We start from the raw sequence: 22,580 nt of genomic DNA, 5'->3' as shown, positions 1-22,580 counted from the left end.
GCACATGTGGAGACATGTGCTAGGACTGACCCAACACGAGAAGTAGTTCTCTCTTTACACAACATATACGCTTTGTCCTTAGACCTGAGATTGTTGCATGTATTCAAGATGTGGATCGACTTACTTAGGGGCTATCAAATGCTACGCCGTAACATGGTAGTTATAAAGGTAGCTTTCGAGTTTGTCAAGAAGCATGCTATGAGATATGGTCAATCAAGATGGGATTTTCCCCTCTCTGATTGAGAGTGATATCTCTGGGCTCCTCGAGTGATCAGATCCGAAAATGCATGGACATGCTACGTACGGTTAAGAGTTAACCTACAAAGAGATTCCGAATCATAGGATCGAGAAAGAGCGGTCGGCTTGAAGCTAGACCAAATATCGTGAGGCAAAGGGAATATCATGTATATAATGTTGTGATGGTTCGTCTGATATGATCTCCGTGTGCGTATAGGAGTTGGCACATCTTGCTAGAGGCCGCTACCGACTATTGGGCCAGAAAGGAGTACTCGGGCCATGTCTATACGTATCCAAACCCATAGGGTCACACACTTAAGGGGCTGGATGCCCAATTCAGATGTGATCCAAGTTGGATTAGGTTTAGAAGTACTAATGGGCCTCAGACCTAGAGGCCCGTTAGGAACCTCTATAAATAGAGGGGTGGGGGCGCCCTAGGGTTTACACATTTTTGGCAAAACATATCTGCTGCGCCTCCCATGCCCTCGCCTGTTGCAACTTATGGACCTAGCAGTCTGGCTTGCGACGCTTCCTCCCTGCATGTGTGGATACCTTGGAGGTGTTCCGCCTGCAACACTTGGATGAGCCACCGACGAGCTACGATGAGCCGCCGACGAGCCACAATGAGCCACGATGAGTCGACGACGAGCCACGGCACGAGGGTGATCTTGCTGCACGTGAACGAGCTGCTAAGGAGCTGCTGGACGTCGACGTGATAGACTACGTACGACTACGCTGATCGACTTCGCTACATCGACGCGAATCTACATCTTCCGCATCAGTGCGTCGAGTGGTAATCCCGTGATCCTTATACAACAGTTTTTCTGGTTTACGCGGTAGAAAATTTTGTTTTGCACTAGTATAACCTACCTCGTATCCCTACAGTGGTATCAGAGCCGTAGCTGTTTAGTTTTGGATTAGGGATGTGTGCATATGGAGATATGCGAGTTTTCAGTTTGATCTATGTCCTGGTTTCGTGTTCTTGCTGCAATGGTTGTGTACCGACATACTCCTACCGGTCGGATTTTCACCATCGGACATAAGTGATACACCTAATGCTAGTTGCAGCGAGCGAAGATCAATGTGATTGGTCGAATCGAAATCCAGGTTCATACGCCAGGCGCACGAGACGAGCAATAGTAGATTGGATCTACTACCGGGTCGGGATTTTGCCGTGTGCGTGTGCTTCGGTAAATCAGCCGTAACTTTTCGGTACGATCTCGGATTGGGGCGAATTTTATATGAAAATTGATCTATAGAAAAGGTTACACATGAATTCAACCGCTTCACCATTTTTGGCGAAATTAGATTTCCCAAAATTTGGCCTGGAAGATGGAGTTTCGAGCCTCCGAAGTTTGGATCGTTAGAACGCCTAACTTTGTTTTGCAGGATGTATGTATCTTGTGATCAGTATGGCTCCTTTGTGTATGTGATGCATGTGTGTAACTCATTCGTGACCTGCGTGTTGCGCGTACGGCAACACGGCTTGAGCCATATGTGTTGTCACTTTAATGTATTTAATGGTCTGCGTACCAATCTGTGATGATCCAAGCAACTATGTAATCTTCATTACTAGCTTATTTACTAGCTATTAGGCGTAATAGCATATTCTAGTTCTTGGAGGACTCATCACCAGGAGGATGGCGCACATGGAACATGGAGATGGAGATCACCATGGTGAACAGGTTCTGTGGAGATGGAGATTACCATAAGAAAAACGGGCCATACTGTGTCACAACTGTGTGAATGCTATTCTATTTATGTTTTACTTTCTGCATGCTGTAATGTTAGAAGTAGAACAATCCCTCACAAAGTTTAAGTTAGTATGCCCTCCCAACTAAAACTTGCACCATCAAATGTCTTGTACAATTAGTGGTGGGTCTATGAAATTAGGGTGCCACTAGTTTTCCTTGACTAGACGGGTTTGTTGTTGGGATACGAGGTAGGGTACACTAGCGCAAATCAAAATTTTCTACCGGGTAAACCAGGAAAACTGCCGTACAAGGATCACGGGTTACCACTCCACGCACTACTAGTGCGGAAGATGTAGATTCGTGTCGATGCAGCGAAGTCGATCAGCATAGTCGTACGTAGTCGATCACGTCGACGTCTAGCAGCTCCTCAGCAGCTCGTCCACGTGCAGCAAGATCGCCCTCGTGCCGCGGCTCGTCGTCGGGTCGTCGTGGCTCGTCGGCGGCTCGCCGTGGCTCATCGGCGGCTCGTCCAAGTGCTGCAGGTGCAACACCTCCAAGGTATCCACACGTGCAGGGAGGAAGCGTCGCAAGCTGGACTGCTAGATCCGTGAGTTGCAACAGGTGAGGGCGTGGGAGGCGCGGCAGATGTGTTTCGCCAAAAAGGTGTAAACCCTAGGGCGGCCCCACCCTTCTATTTATAGAGGTTCCTAACGGGCCTCTAGGTCCGAGGCCCATAGTACTTCTAAACCTAATCCAACTCGGATCATATCCGAATTGGGCTTCCAGGCCCTTAAGTGTGTGACCCTATGGGTTCAGATACGTATAGACATGACCCGAGTACTCCTACTCGGCCCAATAGTCGGTAGCGGCTTCTAGCAAGACGTGCCAACTCCTATACGCACACGAAGATCATACCAGATGAACCATCACAACATTATATACATGATATTCCCTTTGCCGCATGATATTTGGTCTAGCTTCAAGCCGACCGCTCTTTCTCGATCCTATGATTCGGAATCCCTTTGTAGGTTAACTCTTAACAGTACGTAGCATGGCCATGCATTTTTGGATCCGATCACTCGAGGGGCTCAGAGATATCACTCTCAGTCAGAGAGGGGCAAATCCCATCTTGATTGACCATGTCTCATAGCATGTTTCTTTACAAACCCGAAAACTACCTTTATAACTACCCTGTTACAGCATAGCGTTTGATAGCCCCTAAGTAAGTCGATCCACATTTTGAGTACATGCGACAATCTCAGGTCTAAGGATAAAGCGTATATGTTGTTTAGAGAGAGAACTACTTCTCATGTTGGGTCAATCCTAGCACATGTCTCCACATGTGCCCACATTATTAGTTCAACATCTCCATGTCCATGACTTGTGAAACATAGTCATCAACTAAAACATGTGCTAGTCTAATATTCATGTATGTCCTCACATGAACTCCGACTAGGGACAACTTTAGAATAACCATACAAGTAAGGAGTTTCACACACAATTCACATAATTGCAAATCACCTTTAATGGATATTCAAGGAACACATTATAAATCATGGATACAAATGGAATATCATCATCTCTATGATTGCCTCTAGGGCATACCTCCAACAGTCTCCCACTTGCACTAGAGTCAATCTAGAATGTACCTAATACCCATAGCTCTTACATGCGCATTATGCTTAGCCTGCGGGAGTGGTTTTGTCAACGCATCAGAAATGTTCAAATCCGTGTGTATTTTTCATATCTTGATCTCACCCCGGTTAACGAAGTCTCGAATGAGATAAAATCACCGCATTACGTGTTTGTTCTTCTGTTGGTTCCTTGGCTCCTTTGCTTGCGCAATTGCCCCATTGTTATCACAGTAGAGATTCAATGGGCTGGACGCATTCGGGAACACACCAAGCTCAAAGAGAAAATTCCTTATCCAAACACCCTCCTTCGCGGCTTCCGAAGCCACGATGTACTCGGCTTCTGTCGTAGACTCGGCCACCGTCTCCTGCTTGGAACTCCTCCAACTAACAGCACCACCATTTAGCGTGAACACAAATCCTGATTGTGACTTTGAATCATGTCTGTCGGTTTGGAAACTAGCATCGGTGTAACCTGTTACAACGAGCTCCTCCTTACCTCCATAGACGAGGAACATATCTTTAGTCCTTCTCAAGTACTTAAGAATGTTTTTCACCGCTGTCCAGTGACTTTCACCTGGATCAGACTGGTGTCTGCTTGTCATACTTAGCGCATATGAAACATCTGGGCGAGTACTTATCATTGCATACATGATAGATCCAATAGCCGAGGCATATGGCACTATACTCATGCGATCCCGCTCATCAGCAGTCGAAGGACACTGAGTCTTGCTAAGATGTTGCCATGTGACATAGGCAAGAACCCTTCCTTTGCCTCTTCCGTGTTGAACCACTTCAACACTTTGTCAATGTAAGTATCTTTGCTTAATCCTATAAGCCTTCTCGATCTATCTCTATAGATCTTAATGCCCAGAATATATGCCGCTTCCCCTAAGTCCTTCATCGAAAAACTATTTTTCAGTGTAGTCTTTATGGACTCAAGCATAGGAATGTTATTTCCAATCAACAATATGTCATCCACATATAAGATTAGAAAGACTACAGAGCTCCCACTAACCTCCTTGTAAACACAAGACTCTTCTTCATTCTTGGTGAAGTCAAACCCTTTGACCACTTCATCAAAATGAATGTTCCAATTCCTAGATTCTTGCTTCAATCCATAAATGGATCTCTGAAGCTTGCATACCTTTCCAGCATTTTTCGGATCGAAAAAACCCTAAGGCTGTATCATATACACGTCCTCAGCTAGGTTTCCATTTAGGAAAGCTGTCTTGACATCCATCTGCCATATCTCATAATCGAAATATGCAGCTATAGCTAGAATAATCTGAATGGACTTAAGCATCACTACGGGCGAGAAAGTCTCGTCGTAGTCAACTCGTTGAACTTGTCAAAAATCTTTTGCGACAAGTCGTGCTTTATAGATGTGAACATTTCCATCCATGTCCTTTTTATTCTTATAGATCCACTTGCACTCTATGGCTTTAACACCATCAGCCGGGTCAACCAAGTTCCAAACTTCATTGTCTCCCATGGACTCTATTTCGGATTGCATGGCACTCTGCCATTTTTCGGAGTCTAGGTCCATCATTGCTTCTGCATATGTCGCAGGCTCATCATTGTCCAACAATAATATTTCCCGCATTTCGCGGAGCCTTGCCGACCTTCGTGGTTGTGGCGGTGCTTCTCTTGCCATGGGTATCTCAACTTGTTCTGCTACATTAGCATCACTCATTGATTTTTGCCCAATCGGCTCATCTTGAACTTCTTCAAGATGCACTGTGTTTCCACTCTTTTCTCCTTTGAGAAACTCTTTCTCTAGGAAAACCCCGTTCCGAGCGACAAACATTTTGCCCTCTGACCGGTTGTAGAAATAATATCCTAAAGCTTCCTTCCGATATCCCACGAAAATGCACTTATCCGACTTGGGTGTGATCTTGTCCGATAAAGTCGCTTGACAAACACTTCACATCCCCAAATCTTTAGAAAAGACAAACTGGGAACCTTTCCAGTCCACATCTCATATGGTGTCTTAACTACGGATTTAGATGGTACCCTATTAAGTGTGAAAGCTTCTGTTTCTAGAGCATATCCCCAAAATGACAACAGTAGGTCCGACTGGCTCATCATTGATCGAACCATGTCTAACAAAGTTCGATTACGTCGCTCGGATACACCGTTTCTCTGAGGTGTTCCAGGCGGTGTAAGTTGTGGAACAATTCCGCAACTCTTTAGATGATTGCTAAACTCGTGGCTCAAATACTCGCCTCCACGATCAGATCGTAAGGCCTTAATTTTCTTGCCACGCTGATTTTCAACTTCATTCTGAAATTCCTTGAACTTTTCAAAGGTTTCAGACTTGTGCCTCATCAAGTAAACATAGCCATATCTACTAAAATCATCAGTGAAAGTTATGAAGTATTGGAATCCTCCTCTAGCCGTCGTGCTCATTGGTCCGCATACATCGCTATGTACGAGTTCCCACAAGTCTACTGCTCTCTCAAGAAATCCTGTGAAGGGCGTCATGGTCATCTTGCCTAGCAAGCAAGCTTCACATGTCTCGTATGATTCAAAATCAAACGAAGTTAGAAGTCCATCAGAATGGAGCTTCTTCATGCGCTTTTCACTTATATGACCCAAACAACAATGTCATAAGTAGGTAGGACTCAAATCATTAGGCCGAGGCCTTTTAGCACTTACGTTATAGACAGGTGAACCATCAAGATTTAAAACAAATAATCCATTCACAATGGGTGCAAAAGCCATAAACATATCATTCTTAGAGATCACACAACCATTGTTTTCACTCGCAAATGAATAACCATCCTTCATCAAGCATGAAGGAGACAAAATGTTTCGACTTAAACTAGGAACAAAATAACAATTATTCAACTCCATAATAAATCCTGACGGGATGTGGAGTTGCATCGTCCTGATGGTCAACGCAGCAACTCTTGCATTATTGCCCACGCAAAAATCAACTTCTCCTCTTTCACGCTTCTACTTCTTATCATTCCCTGCATCGAATTGCAAATATGAGCAACCGATCCGGTATCAAACACCCAAGAATTAATAATGGTATCAGCAAGAAATATGTTTTCTATGACATTAATAACAAGCGTACCTGAGGTGGAAGTACTCTTACTTCCGTCATTGTTCAACGAAGCTAGGTACTACTTGCAATTTCTCTTCTAGTGACCAAGTTCATGACAGTACAAGCACTCTTTGTCTGGAGCAGGTCCAGGTCCAGCTTTAACCTTGGGCGCTGGGTTTGGCTTGGACGTTCCAGCCTTGCCCTTCTTCTTCCAAGAATTGCCCTTCTTCTTAAAGCTAGGCTTGTTCTGTATAGCCATCACATGGCTGCTACTAGCGCTTTTCTTGATGTCAGCCTCTGCTGTTTTAAGCATGCCACACAGCTCATTCGGACCCTTCTCCGTCCCATGCATATGGTAGTTCGAGATGAAGTTCCCATAGCTAGGTGGAAGAGACGAAAGAATGAAATCAGTGACCAACTCTTGGGCCAGTGGGAAGCCTAGCTTCTCCAACCGTTGAGTGTAACCAACCATCAGATTACGTGTGGTCCTACTGCTGCGCCTTCTGCTAGCTTGCTCTCCACAAAGGCCTTAGACACATTGAATCTTTCAGTCCTGGCCTGTGTTTGGAACATGTCTCTAAGTGCCACGATCATATTGTGCGCCTCATGGTTTGTTTCGAACTGCATCTGCAGCTCGGGTTCCATGCAAGCAAGCATAAGGCAGCTTACTTCGAGGTTAGCATCACATGCTTTCTTGTAAGCATTCTTAGCAGCAGCAGGTGCATCATCAGCAGGTTCTTCTGGTAGTGGGTTGTCTAGAACATCTTCCTTTTTCTCAACCCTGAGAACAATTCTCAGGTTACGGATCCAATCCGAGTAATTTGTTCCATTCAACTTGTCCTTCTCAAGGACCGAACACAAAGCAAACGGTGTAGTGCTGCTAGGTGCCATTTAATCTACAACAAAAGTAATGCAAAATACACTAAGAAAAACGTATCCATGATAGAGCCAATCACATTAAACTATTTTAACAGAATCTACTCCCACTAAAATCAATATCCCTCTATTGATACTTAGTGATTCAGGATCCACAACTAACAAGTCTACTAGTGAGCTTTAGCATCACCACTAGCAAATAAGGTAGATCGGTAAGCAACTTTTGCTAATCATATCATATATGAGTCCTGTTGTTGGGTGACATCTCCATGTCTCAGCGCCCAACCTTTATGCCACAAGGTCCTTAACCGTTAAGTTAACCTTGTTAAGCAAACCAACCCTCAATGCAAGAGTTGCTGCGTTGACTGTCGGGACGATGCAACTCCACCTCCCGTCAGGATTTATTATGGAGTTGAATAATTGTTATTTCGTTCATAGTTTAAGTCAAAACATTTTGTCTCCTTCATGCTTGATGAAGGATGGTTATTCATTTGCGAGTGAAAATAATGGTTGTGTGATCTCTAAGAATGATATGTTTATGGCTATTGCACCCATTGTGAATGGATTGTTTGTTTTAAATCTTGATGGTTCACCTGTCTGTAACGTAAGTGCTAAAAGGCCTCGGCCTAATGATTTGAGTCCTACCTACTTATGGCATTGTTGTTTGGGTCATATAAGTGAAAAACGCATGAAGAAGCTCCATTCTAATGGACTTCTAACTTCCTTTGATTTTGAATCATACGAGACATGTGAGGCTTGCTTGCTAGGCAAGATGACCAAGACGCCTTTCACAGGATTTCCTGAGAGAGCAGTAGACTAGTTGGAACTCGTACATAGCGATGTATGCGGACCAATGAGCATGACGGCTAGAGAAGGATTCCAATACTTCATAACTTTCACTGATAGTAGATATGGCTATGTCTACTTGATGAGGCACAAGTCTGAAACCTTTGAAAAGTTCAAGGAATTTCAGAATGAAGTTGAAAATCAGTGTGGCAAGAAAATTAAGGCCTTACGATCTGATCGTGGAGGGGAGTATTTGAGCCACGAGTTTAGCAATAATCTAAAGAGTTGCGGAATTGTTCCACAACTTACGCCGCCTGGAACACCTCAGAGAAATGGTGTATCCGAGCGATGTAAATGAACTTTGTTAGACATGGTTTGATCAATGATGAGCCAGTCGGACCTACCGTTGTCATTTTGGGGATACGCTCTAGAAACAGCAGCTTTCACACTTAATAGGATATCATCTAAATCCGTAGTTAAGACACCATATGAGATGTGGACTGGAAAAGTTCTCAGTTTGTCTTTTCTAAAGATTTGGGGATGTGAAGTGTTTGTCAAGCGACTTCAGTCGGACAAGATCACACCCAAGTCGGATAAGTGCATTTTCGTGGGATATCCAAAGAAAACTTTGGGATATTATTTCTACAACCGGTCAGAGGGCAAAGTGTTTGTCGCTCGGAACGGGGTTTTCCTAGAGAAAGAGTTTCTCAAAGGAGAAAAGAGTGGAAAGACAGTGCATCTTGAAGAAGTTCAAGATGAGCCAATCGGGCAAGAATCAATGAGTGATGCTAACGTAGCAGGACAAGTTGAGATACCCATGGCAAGAGAAGCACCGCCACAACCATGAAGGTCGGCAAGGCTCCGCGAAATGCGGGAAATATTATTGTTGGACAATGATGAGCCTGCGACATATGCAGAAGCAATGATGGACCCAGACTCCAAAAAATGGCAGAGTGCCATGCAATCTGAAATAGAGTCCATGGGAGACAATCAAGTTTGGAACTTGGTTGACCTGCCTGATGGTGTTAAAGCCATAGAGTGCAAGTGGATCTATAAGAATAAAAAGGACATGGATGGAAATGTTCACATCTATAAAGCACGACTTGTCGCAACAGGTTTTAGACAAGTTCAAGGAGTTGGCTACGAGGAGACCTTCTCGCCCGTAGTGATGCTTAAGTCCATTCGGATTATTCTAGCTATAGCTGCATATTTCGATTATGAGATATGGCAGATGGATGTCAAGACAGCTTTACTGAATGGAAACCTAGGTGAGGACGTGTATATGATACAGCCTGAGGGTTTTGTCGATCTGAAAAATGCTGGAAAGGTATGCAAGCTTCAGAGATCCATTTATGGATTGAAGCAAGCATCTAGGAATTGGAACATTCATTTTGATGAAGTGGTCAAAGGGTTTGACTTCACCAAGAATGAAGAAGAGTCTTGTGTTTACAAGGAGGTTAGTGGGAGCTCTGTAGTATTTCTAATCTTATATGTGGATGACATATTGCTGATTGGAAATAACATTCCTATGCTTGAGTCCGTAAAGACATCACTGAAAAATAGTTTTTCGATGATGGACTTAGGGGAAGCAGCATATATTCTGGGCATTAAGATCTATAGAGATAGATCAAGAAGGCTTATAGGATTAAGACAAAATATTTACATTGACAAAGTGTTGAAGTGGTTCAGCATGGAAGAGGCAAAGAAAGGGTTCTTGCCTATGGCACATGGCATACATCTCAGCAAGACTCAGTGTCCTTCGACTGCTGATGAGCGGGATCGCATGAGTAGAGTGCCATATGCCTCGGCTATTGGATCTATCATGTATGCAATGATAAGTACTCGCCCAGATGTTTCATATGCGCTAAGTATGACAAGCAGACACCAGTCTGATCCAGGTGAGAGTCACTGGACAGCGGTGAAAAATATTCTTATGTACTTTAGAAGGACTAAAGATATGTTCCTCGTCTATGAAGGTGAGGAGGAGCTCTTTGTAACAGGTTACACCAATGCTACTTTCCAAACCGACAGAGATGATTCAAAGTCACAATCAGGATTTGTGTTCACGCTAAATGGTGGTGCTGTTAGTTGGAGGAGTTCCAAGCAGGAGACGGTGGCCGAGTCTACGACAGAAGCCGAGTACATCGTGGCTTCGGAAGCCGCGAAGGAGGGTGTTTGGATAAGGAATTTTCTCTTTGAGCTTGGTGTGTTCCCGAATGCGTCCAGCCCATTGAATCTCTACTGTGATAACAATGGGGCAATTGCGCAAGCAAAGGAGCCAAGGAACCAACAGAAGAACAAACACGTAATGCGGTGATTTTATCTCATTCGAGACTTCGTTAACCGGGGTGAGATCAAGATATGAAAAATACACACGGATTTGAACATTTCTGATGCGTTGACAAAACCACTCCCGCAGGCTAAGCATAATGCGCATGTAAGAGCTATGGGTATTAGGTACATTCTAGATTGACTCTAGTGCAAGTGGGAGACTGTTGGAGGTATGCCCTAGAGGCAATCATAGAGATGATGATATTCCATTTGTATCCATGATTTATATTGTGTTCCTTGAATATCCATTAAAGGCTACTTGAATTAATTTGCAATTATGTGAATTGTATGTGAAACTCTTTACTTGTATGGTTATTCTAAAGTTGTCCCTAGTCGGAGTTCATGTGAGGACACACATGAATATTAGACAAGCACATGTAATAGTTGATGACTATGTTTCACAAGTCATGGACATGGAAATGTTGAACTAATAATGTGGGCACATGTGGAGATATGTGCTAGGACTGACCCAACATGAGAAGTAGTTCTCTCTTTACACAACATATGCACTTTGTCCTTAGACCTGAGATTGTCGCATGTACTCAAGATGTGGATCGACTTACTTAGGGGCTATCAAACGCTACGCCGTAATAGGGTAGTTATAAAGGTAGCTTTCGGGTTTGTCAAGAAGCATGCTATGAGACATGGTCAATCAAGATGGGATTTGCCCCTCTCTGATTGAGAGTGATATCCCTGGGCCCCTCGAGTGATCAGATCTGAAAATGCATGGCCATGCTACGTACGGTTAAGAGTTAACCTAGAAAGGGATTCCGAATCATAGGATCGCGAAAGAGCGGTCGGCTTGAAGCTAGACCAAATATCGTGAGGAAAAGGGAATAGCATGTATATAATATTGTGATGGTTCGTCTGATATGATCTTCGTGTGCGTATAGGAGTTGGCACGTCTTGCTAGAGACCGCTACCGACTATTGGGCCGAGTAGGAGTACTCGGGCCATGTCTATACGTATCCGAACCCATAGGGTCACACACTTAAGGGGCTAGAAGCCCAATTCGGATGTGATCCGAGTTGGATTAGGTTTGGAAGTACTAATGGGCCTCAGACCTAGAGGCCCGTTAGGAACCTCTATAAATAGAGGGGTGGGGGCGCCCTAGGGTTTATACATTTTTGGCGAAACACATCTGCTGCGCCTCCCACGCCCTCGCCTGTTGCAACTTACGGACCTAGCAGTCCGGCTTGCGATGCTTCCTCCCTGCAGGTGTGGATACCTTGAAGGTGTTGCGCCTGCAGCACTTGGACGAGCCATCGACGAGCTACGACGAGCCGCCGACGAGCCACAATGAGCCACGACGAGCCGTGGCACGAGGATGATCTTGCTGCACGTGGACGAGCTGCTGAGGAGCTGCTGGACGTCGACGTGATCGACTACGTACGACTACGCCGATCGACTTCGCTGCATCGACGTGGTTTACACGGTAGAAAATTTTGTTTTGCGCTAGTGTAGCCTACCTCGTATCCCTACAAAGGCAGCCTAGGTGGAGGAGCTTGTCCCCGCCCACGCTGCTCCCTCCTCACCAGCCCTAGGCTCGCTCCACCTTTCCTCCACTTGCTCGCCGCCCCTCCACCCTTCTCCTTCGACCGCACACGCTGGAGCAGGAATATCGCTGATGGAGCTCCGAGTAGCTCACGACGACGCTTGATTCCGCCGACGCAGGCGAGTAAGGTAGATGCCGTCAAGGAAGGTGCGGATAACTATAGTAAGTATTTGTCTAGAGAAGGATGCAGCTGGCGGACGGCGGTCAATCTGTGTGCTGGCAGGAGCCAAGGAGTTGGAGGCGGGCAGCTAGAGGACGGGGAGGCTGAAGAATGCTATGGAAACGCTAGCTGCCAGACCGGTGTTGGATGGCCTAATTAAATTGGTGTTTGTTTACAGGGACTAGAGTTTAGTTCTTATCACATAGAATGTTTAGATACTAATTAGGAGTATTAAATATAGGTTAATTATAAAATCAATTACATAAATGAAGACTAATTCGCGAGACGAATGTATTAAGCCTGATTAAACTTTAATCCTTAGAACCAAACATCATGTAAAAAAACTGGCGATCGTGGCCAATGACAGACCTAAGCTTGGCTCAGGTTTGGAAGGGAAATATAATCTTGTTTGGAACACTACACACTTTTTTAATGTGTACCATAAAAGTACAGATTTGACATGTAATGCGTCCTGTCACTGTAAAGTCAGAAAATTATTAAAATTGTGATAGTGGAAGTTGAAGTACAAATCCAACAATATTATTTTTTGACGCACCTGGCCCAATAAAGACAAAACAGAGCTAGTAGTAGACTCAAATGGGGCTAAGCCTTCAGTAACTATTTAAATTATCAACAGCGCCCATGACAACACATATGCATACGTCATCCGGCAGCTTGTAGGCCATGTGTAGCAGTTAGACAAAAGCCATCTAGAACTTTTTCCCTTGTGACGGCAAAAACAGCAAAATAGATTGTTTGTTAAATTGTTTCGAAAAAACTCAATACTAACTAAGACTTAAATATAGATAACTGTCATAAAAAATACTCACCCCATCCTTAAATAGAAAGGGTTTTGAGTTTGTCTATATAGCAAGCACTCTAAACAACCCCTGCACCAAATTTACAGGACCAAAGAAAAGAAGTGCACTCCAGTAGATCCTCTATTATACCCTCGATTTTAGGGGATCTCAAAATTCACCCACACCCTCCATTTTAGAGGGTTCTTCCCTCTATCCATGGAGACTATTTAGACAGTACTGCTGGAGTCGAGATAAAAAATCAAGCCCCTAGAAAGTAGGAGCAGCCCCCACTCAAGAAAGTAGATGGGTAATTTACAAGGTATTGTTGGAGGCCCTCTAAATCAAATATTATAATTTTAAATAAATTTATAGAAAAATAATAATATTTACTATATCAAATTATAGACTATTAAATATACTTTTAGATTTACTTTTTTATGTGTAGATGTTAATACTCTTGTCCATACTTGATCAGATTTAGTATAATATGAGTTGGGGGAAAACTAACAAACATTTGTAATCTAGTACGAAGGGATGGATTCAGATCGAATATGCATGGAATCAAATTCGGATAGCACTATTTACCACATTTTAATTCGAATTTGGATGCAAGTATGAATATTATAAGGTACGAATACAAAATAAATAGTTAAAATTTGGATTCGTATTCAAATACTTACTTGACTTGGAGCATAGTATCAAACGAGTTTTAATTTTCTTTATCAATGGTTTTATTGTTGATAAAAATCATATTACAAGTAGTAGGGGTAATTTATGAGTATAGTACATAATAATACATAGCTTATTGAAAATAACATATTTATTAATAAATAATTAAATATATCAAAATAACTATAAAAATAATTATTTTCCTAAATATATATCCTTTAAAAATAAAAATAAGTACATTAGTACTTATAAATAGAATTTATTCATTATATAAATAATATAATGTATTTAAAATTAATATGATTAGTCATATTGGAATCAATTAAAATTTATCATTGTATATCACTAGTAATATTAGATTAACATAATTATTCATTTTTCATGTAGATATTTTTAATGGTTTAAATGGTGTACATCATTCTTCTATTAACAATATTAAAATTAACATAATATATAATTAGTAATCAGTCATAAAAATACATTGTAGATTGGTACTTTATTATTGAGGATACGGGTAGTATTGCCGTATTGGATATTTCATATTTTTGTCGAATATGAATCTAGAACCGGACAGAAAAAAATACTGAAAATCGAATCCTGATACATCCACTTGACATCAATATTAAAAACGAATATGAATACGGATATCCATATTAGCATTTTTGCCCGATACAAATACGAATAATGGAATTTTAAGAGATCCATATCCATCCCTATATAAAACATTATAAGTTTTGCTAAAGCAACGAGAAACAGCTTTATAACCTATGTTAGACGACAAATTTATTGACTTTACAGACGCCCCTTATTGGATTGCGGATCCCACCCTGTTAGACCCGCTACCGACCACTTTTGTGATATATAAAACTCAAAAATCCACACACCAGATTTCTTCATCCCGGTCAAAATCTGCGCACCAACACACATTCGCAGAACCGCCACCGCCCTCGCCGGATTCCGCCGTTCCGCACGACGTGGCGGCCACCAGAAACCAACCGCGCGTTGCCGCGCCTATAAATCCAGCACCCGCCACTGTGCTAACCGATCACTGTGCTCCAACTCCCCCCGCCCCTCCCTCCTTGTCGTCTCTCCCCCGATGGCTGCCGCCGCGAAGCTTGCCGTGGTGCGGACCACGACGACGCACCACCGAGCCTGCTTCCCCCTCGCCGTCTCGTCCGCCACACCGGTGACCGTCAGCCTCACCAGCGTGACGCACAAGCACGAGGCCGCCACCTCGGCGGCGGCGACGGCGACGGCAGTGATGAAGACGGAGGGCGCAGTGGCGCCGCCCACTCTAGGCGGCCGCGCCGAGGCGACATCGTCATTTCCGCTGCTGGCGAGCATGTGGCCAGAGGTCCATGGCGCCGACGACTGGCGAGGCCTGGTGGCGCCGCTCCACCCGCTGCTCCGCGGCGAGATCGTCCGGTACGGGGAGCTCGTCGCCGCGTGCTACCGGGCGTTCGACCTGGACCCGCGCTCCAAGCGCTACCTCAACTGCAAGCACCGCAAGCGGCAGATGCTGCAGGCGGTCGGCATGGACGGCGCCGGGTACGCCGTCACCAAGTATATCTACGCGGCGGCGCCCGACGCAGTGGCGGCGCTGCCGCCAGTGGGCGCCGGCGCCGGGCGCCGGCCGTCGTGCTGCAAGAGCCGGTGGATCGGCTACGTCGCCGTCGCATCGGACGGGGAAGCGGCGCGCCTCGGCCGGCGAGACATCCTCGTCTCCTTCCGCGGGACGGTGACCTGGTCGGAGTGGCTAGCCAACTTCATGAGCGCGCTCGCGCCGGCGCGCTTTGACCCCGCTGAACCCCGCCCGGACGTCAGGGTCGAGTCGGGGTTCCTCTCCCTCTACACCTCCGAGGACGTCTCCGGCAAGTTCACCACCGGCAGCTGCCGCAACCAGCTCCTCTCCGAGATCTCCCGCCTCGTCGCCGAGCACAGGGACGAGGACGTGAGCATCACCCTCGCCGGCCACAGCATGGGGAGCTCCCTCGCCATCCTCCTCGCCTACGACCTCGCCGAGCTCGGCCTCAACTCTTACCCCAATGACAGCGGCACGATCCCCGTCACCGTCTTCTCCTTCGCCGGCCCGCGCGTCGGCAACCTGGAGTTCAAGAACCGGTGCGACGAGCTCGGCGTCAAGGTGCTCCGGGTCGTGAACGTGAACGACCCGGTGACCAAGATGCCCGGCGTGCTCTTCAACGAGAGTGCTAGCGTTCTAGCGGGGAGGTACGAGCTGCCATGGAGCAAGGCCTGCTACGCGCACGTCGGCGTAGAGGTCGCACTTGACTTCTTCGAGGCCGGTGACATCGTTTGCGTGCACGACCTGCAGGCCTACATCGATCAGCTTCTCAAGTGCACCAACGACGACATCGCTGTTGCTTCCAGCTCGATGGTGGGAGAAGAAGAAGAAGTTATGTGCCGTAGGGTTGCATCCATGTTCGAATCGTGGAGATGGCAAATGGCGGTGATACGCGCTGGTGAGCTGATGCGAGTGCTTGGGATCTGAGTATCTGATGTGGCAGTCCGATGTTCTTCTATCATGATCAGCGTCAGGCCTTTTGGCCGCTGATGCTTTAATTTCATGGATAGCGATATGACGTGATGAACTTGATTTACACTCCTGCTCATCATCTCTGTTCCTAGTAGTGGCTTATGAACAGTGTAGATAAACTGGGAAGTTCAAGAGCTAAGGAACTCCTCTTCTAGTGATTTTTTGAAAATTCCAAATGTTAAGGCGTGTTCACCTGGTTGCACCCCTCTTTATTATGCGTAAACATGTACATGAACTTGGACGAATGAATGTCTATGGATATCTAATGTATAATCTAGAATTTTGTGAAGCAATTCTACCTTGTAATAGAGTAACTGATGGATATCTCATGTATAAACGTTGAATGAAGATTTAGTTGACTGCTTAATCATATTTCCATTCCTTGTATTCCTCTTTCTGCAAGAAAATTGTTGAGAAGCTAAATTCAGTGATGTAATGGCAGCTATTTCATTTTAAGCATATTTTGTCTTAAAATTCACTAATTTTCAAGCTCTTCCCAACAGGTTATATATGATTCTTTCGTATACCTCTAGAAAGGGAAACTGCCATGGATATTTTCTTATAATTAATTACTCCAAACACTTGTTAAATGGATTGTGCTGCCCCAGCAAATCAAAATTCCAATTTAAATGCTCATTTTAATCAAAGTAATTTCTAGGAAATTTTGTCTTAGCATTGGAGGAACATGTATCTATTCTACTGTCTTTCTGTTAAAAGTATCTATTCTACTATCTGTTTTTGGAAGTTCTTTTGAGAAAATTCCAACATTTTGCAGTATGTCATACAAAAGCCAGGGAAAAGACATATGCTTTTTCTTTGCCACTTGGGTTACCTCTCGGAAAGATTAATTAGCCATTATATTTTCTAAGTATTCATGAATCTTACTTTTTCCCCCAAATTTTATATGAAGTCATGTATGATATTAAGTAGTATTATCCAGATCGGTTCTAAGGACAAAGCAAATGAGCCAGTAAAACAATGACAAAATGAAATGCATTTCAATACGCATGAATCACTTCTTTGTTATTTTTAAACCAGAAAAATATAGCGTGAACAATTAATGTGATGATGCCTCTTTTCTCTTTCTGAATCTCCCAACTCTGTAAATCTTCTCTGTTTCTTTTAATGAACCACCGTGGGGAACTCCCTGTCATATATACATCTATGCGCCCACCAGATGATTTGGACAGTCTTAAATACAGGGGTGGATACCGAGACGTATCTGAAATGGAGATTATGGCACAGAAAGGCATAGTCTATGTGGCAAGACAAGAACTAGTCGAGGATTAGGAAAAGTACTCGTAGCAATTAGAGTAGAAGTCGCCTAGTCGAAGCCGACTAGTATTCTTATAACCAACCGAATTGTAACCCTGGCCCTAGCAATATAAGGAGAGGCAGGGACCCCTTCCAAAACAATTCAATCCAACCTACAAATAGGACGTAAGGTATTACATAATCAAGCGTTCTGAACCTGTTTAAATCGTGTGTCTATGTTCACCTTGGAGTTCCTGATCTCGGCAAGCCCTACAAACCAAACACTACCTCGCACACCCCCCGAGGAAGGTTGCCGGGTCTAAACATCGACAGCTGACGCGCTAGGTAGGGGCTCTCGCTGAGAATCCACTAGCGAACTCGATGGCACAAGTTGTCATTAAGCCAATTGTCGCATTTGAAGCAGGCGCGACGTTCATCTTGGGCTCCTGGGTTTGCATCGCAGATGGTGCAGGAAATTTCCACCGCCACACTACGTTGACCCCGGAGAAGAAGCAACAAACCACCAAGCTCTAGCGTTGAGCTTTGGAGGATCTCGTCAAGAATTTCGATTAATTTTCAATTTCTGACTTAGTCAGAGGCTATGGGACGAATCCGAGTATAACTGAACTTCTCCCACCACTCGGATTGACTTTCGCGAGCTAGCGCATAAGCCATCGTGCAAGTCAGACTACTACTCGAGTCGATTCCCATTCGGACTCTATATCGCGACCACTGCTTATCAGACAGTTCTATCCAAATCACAATCCAAAACGGATATGATCGAGGACCTCGACTACAACTCGGACCCGGACGAGGAGACCCCTTTATCAGGCCCGCAGCAGAGCCTGGTGGTCACATCGACACCTCAAGGGAAATTCGTCTAGTGGCCCAACATGAAGCCACCTGCTCTTGCCAAGGACGACAACTCACACTTCATCACCTACCTTGACACCCTCCTGTAGCAGGAGGGAGATCCTCTGTCACCCATCTACGAGGAAGAGGGCACCACAGAAGTCATTACTTCAAGCTCAGGAAGCTACTCTCCAGAATGAAAATTCTTTGCCCTCATTGCTAGATAAGAGGGCGAAGAAGAAGAGAAACCGGACATAAATCCTCGGCATGAACGTCACCCGAATGCTTTCTCACACGATGAGCTCACTGCCAACGTTGTTGGAGAAGAGAATAAGCTCAAAGAACTCGACAAAGAGCAAGCAATGCTGCAAGAGCAGAGCGCCGCCACCGCCTTGTAGCAAACCTGGATAACACGTTTGAAGCAGTTCAATCATGTCAACTTCATACTACTCTTGCTACCATTGCATCCATTGATCTCATCACCTGCGCAATGCCGCAGGACAAGTACACTAGACAATTGGCTGAACTGGCAGAGCGCACGTATGAACAACTCGACCGGCAGAACCTAATACAGTCCGTTCAACACACCCCATCCCAGCATAGTCAACATGGCAGCAGCCATAGAGGCCCTTTGTTTCGACCAGACCAGATTGGAGGTGCCAGACCAAGCCAAGCTGGAGCAGAGGGTAGTCGGGTAGGACCCTCGGGAGGTCGTGGCCACCGTTGGGCTAACCTGAAGCTTGAACGCCCAGTAGAAGATCTTGACAACAGGATCAACACTGGCCCCGACGCCCGTACAATCATTGACAGATGGCGCCGCGAACGTGATCAAGAAATCGAGTACCCAGGAGATGATTCTGACGGGTTCCCGCCTTCTCAAGACGTGTGAGAAGGACAATTCTACCCGAAAATTCAAACCTCTGGGTATCACCAAGTATGATGGCAAGCAGGATCTAGTCCAATGGCTGCGGTGCTACTCGCTATTAGTACAGGCAGTAGGAGGGAATGACGACACCAAGGTCATCTACTTCCCCATCTACATGGAAGATGCGCCACTCACATGGTTCGAATCATTGGATAAGAACTCCATAGACACATGGAAGGACCCCAAGGTGGTGTTCAGCAACAACTACGTAGGGGCAATGTAGCGTCCTGGCAACTGGATCGACTTGTCTCAAGTCAAACAACAAGAAGGCGAGACTCTGCGCAGTTACTTACATCGCTTCTTCGACAAGAAGGCCACAATCATGGACATCACGGAGCGCGATGTCATAGATTGCTTCCATAACGGCCTTTCTGACCGCCGGATGTTCCAGGACTATGGCAGAAGATGCCCCGCTGATGTCAAATCTGTCAAGATCATGGTATAGATGTGGAAAGATGAAGAACACAAGGAGATTGAGAGGTTCGAGTCTAATCGCAACAAGGGCCAGAACAACAATAATCAGAACAATGGCCAACACAACGACAAGAACCGCAACAATCGCACCAACAATGATAACCGAAATAACTACTAAGAAGGTCAGAATCACAAGTGAAAGCAAGACAATACTGTTGCGGCAATATCACAATTATCCAAGAAAGGTGGCGGCATGAATCAAGATAGGACCCCGTTGAGCGAGCTCCTAAAGAAGCAATGCCCATGGCACCCATACCACAAGCACTCTGCCATAGATTGTTTTAGCCTACGCAGTGTCATGAAGGACCTGCCGAAACCATCTGGTGCTAAAGATACGGGTAAGGCCAAGGAAGACGAAGACGATGGTGACAATGGCAAATTCCAGAACCCTTCCAACACCATCAACGTCATCTTTGGCGGCACATCGAGTACTGACTACTAGGCGGTCCAAGAAGCTCGCCCTTCGAGAGATTATGTTTATTGAACCTACAACACCAATGTTCCTCAATTGGTCCGAGGTGTGTATTACCTTTTCCAGAAAGGACCAATGGACTAGTTTCTCAGACCCAACATGATATCCTCTCAGCCTAGACCTAATTGTCGCTGGCTCTAGACTCACTAAAGTACTCATCGATGGCAGTAGCGGTCACAATGTACTGTTCACCAAGACACTGAGGAAGATGGGCCTTGATATCACTGATATGCTCACCCAACGAATTTTCCCTTCTATGGGATCGTCCCAGGCAATGTGACTGTACCCCTTGGACAACTGGTTTTGCCAGTTACCTTCGGGACCAAAGAACACTACCGGACATAATACAACCAGTTCAAGGTAGCGGACTTCGAAACATCATATCACACTATCCTCAGAAGGCTAGCATTGGCCAAATTCATGGCCATCCTGCACTACGTGTACCTAGTACTCAAGATGCTAGGACCCAAGGGAGTACTCCCTACGCGGAGACTTGAAGAGGTCATATGACTGCAACATAGAAGCCATTGAGCTAGCAACAAATACTCAAGTACCAAATTCAATGATGCAAGTTTTCGCTGCATCCAAGAAATTATCCCCGTCAAAACTCGAGATCCCGGAAAAGAAGTTGGGAGCTACCAAGGACAAGCCCGCAAGTGAAGTAGACATCAAAATCATTAACCTTGAGACTGGTGATAGCTCTAAGATGGCCCTGATTAGATCAGGGTAGGATACTAAATAGGAAAGCGCGCTCATCAGCTTCCTCCAGGCCAATCGAGACATCTTCATGTGGAAGCCATCGGATATGCTGGGGGTGCCCAGGGAGTTGATCGAGCACTCGCTAAACGTGGATCCAAAAGCTACACCAAAAAGGCAACGCCTACGATGATGTTCCAAAGATAGAAGGGAAGCAATCAAGAAAGAACTAGCCAAACTACTCGCGGCAGGCTTCATAAAAGAAGCCTATCATCCAGAGTGGCTTGCCAATCCCGTCTTGGTGCAAAAGGAAAACAACGACTGCAGCATGTGTGTCGATGACACAGACCTCAACAAACATTGTCCAAAGGATCCCTTCGGGCTCCATAGGATTGATCAAGTCATCGACTCCATAGCTGGATGCGCCCTGCTTTGTTTCCTCAATTGCTACTCGAGATATCACCAGATAGCTCTCAAGGAAGAAAATCAAATCAAGATTGCGTTCATCACACCATACGGAGCTTTCTGCTATACGACAATGTCCTTCGGGTTGAAGAACGCAGGCGCTACTTATCAACAGACAATCCAAGAGTGCTTCAAGAAATAGCTACACCGCAACGTAGAGGCGTACGTGGACGATGTGGTCGTAAAGACCAGAAATACCAATGACCTAACTGCGGATTTGGAAGAAACTTTCGCAAGCTTACATTAACTCCAGTGGAAACTCAACCTGCAAAAATGCGTCTTCGGTGTACCCTCTGGGAAACTACTCGAGTTCATCATCAGCCATCAAGGAATTGAAGCTAACCGTGAGAAGATCTCCGCCATCACCTACATGCATACCCCATCATGCATTAAGGACGTCCAGAAGCTAACTGGATGCATGGTGGCCCTCAACAGATTCATCTCAAGGCTTGGAGAACGGGGCTTACGCTTCTTCAAACTACTCAAGCGGCAAGACAAATTCAAAGGACCAAGGAGACAGATCAAGCCCTGCAACAATTAAAGGACTTCATATCAAAGCCACCAGCCCTCGCGACACCAAACCCCAATGAAGACTTGCTGCTTTACATCACCACGACTACCAACCTCGTTAGCACGGCAATCATGGTCGAAAGACCAAAACCAGGCCATGTATACAAAGTACAGAGGCCCATCTATTTCGTCAGCGAGGTGTTGTAAGATTCCAAAGCCAGATACCTGCCAGTTCATAAATTGCTATATGCAATAGTACTCACTTCATGGAAGCTACGACACTACTTCCAGGAGCACAACATCTCCGTCGTCACAGACTTCCGCCTGGTAGAAATTCTCCACAATCGGGATGCAACGGGAAGAATATCAAAGTGGGTGGTAGAACTCGGAGCTCTATCCCTGGAATTCAAGTCGAGGATGACGATCAAGTCCCAGGCACTAGTCGATTTCATGGCAGAATGGCGGGAGAATCAACTACCAATGCTAGCAGAGCGTCCAGAGCATTGGGTCATGTATTTCGATGGATCACTCAAGCTCGAGGGCGCCGATGCAAGAGTACTCTTGATATCTTCAAGAGGTGAACA

At 45.2% G+C, this 22,580-nt stretch overlaps 1 protein-coding gene across 1 annotated transcript; it reads left to right on the top strand.

Moving 5' to 3' along the window:
- Nucleotides 1-14,890: 14,890 nt before the first annotated feature.
- On the top strand, nt 14,891-16,454 carry LOC101758629 (phospholipase A1 EG1, chloroplastic/mitochondrial). The gene has a single exon (XM_004980362.2). It carries the CDS (start codon nt 14,891-14,893, stop codon nt 16,301-16,303), a length of 1,413 nt encoding a protein of 470 aa, XP_004980419.1. The 3' UTR covers nt 16,304-16,454.
- The last annotated feature ends 6,126 nt before the right edge of the window (nt 16,455-22,580 follow it).

Source organism: Setaria italica, chromosome VIII, assembly GCF_000263155.2.
Source record: "Setaria italica strain Yugu1 chromosome VIII, Setaria_italica_v2.0, whole genome shotgun sequence".
Taxonomy (NCBI): domain Eukaryota; kingdom Viridiplantae; phylum Streptophyta; class Magnoliopsida; order Poales; family Poaceae; genus Setaria; species Setaria italica.
The sequence above is the reverse complement of the archived record's forward strand: the minus strand, read 5'-3'. Positions and strand labels throughout refer to the sequence as shown.

What these genes read in the sequence shown, in the direction of transcription:
- LOC101758629 (XM_004980362.2), top strand. Translation starts at nt 14,891, where the DNA reads ATGGCTGCCGCCGCGAAGCTTGCCGTGGTGCGGACCACGACGACGCAC.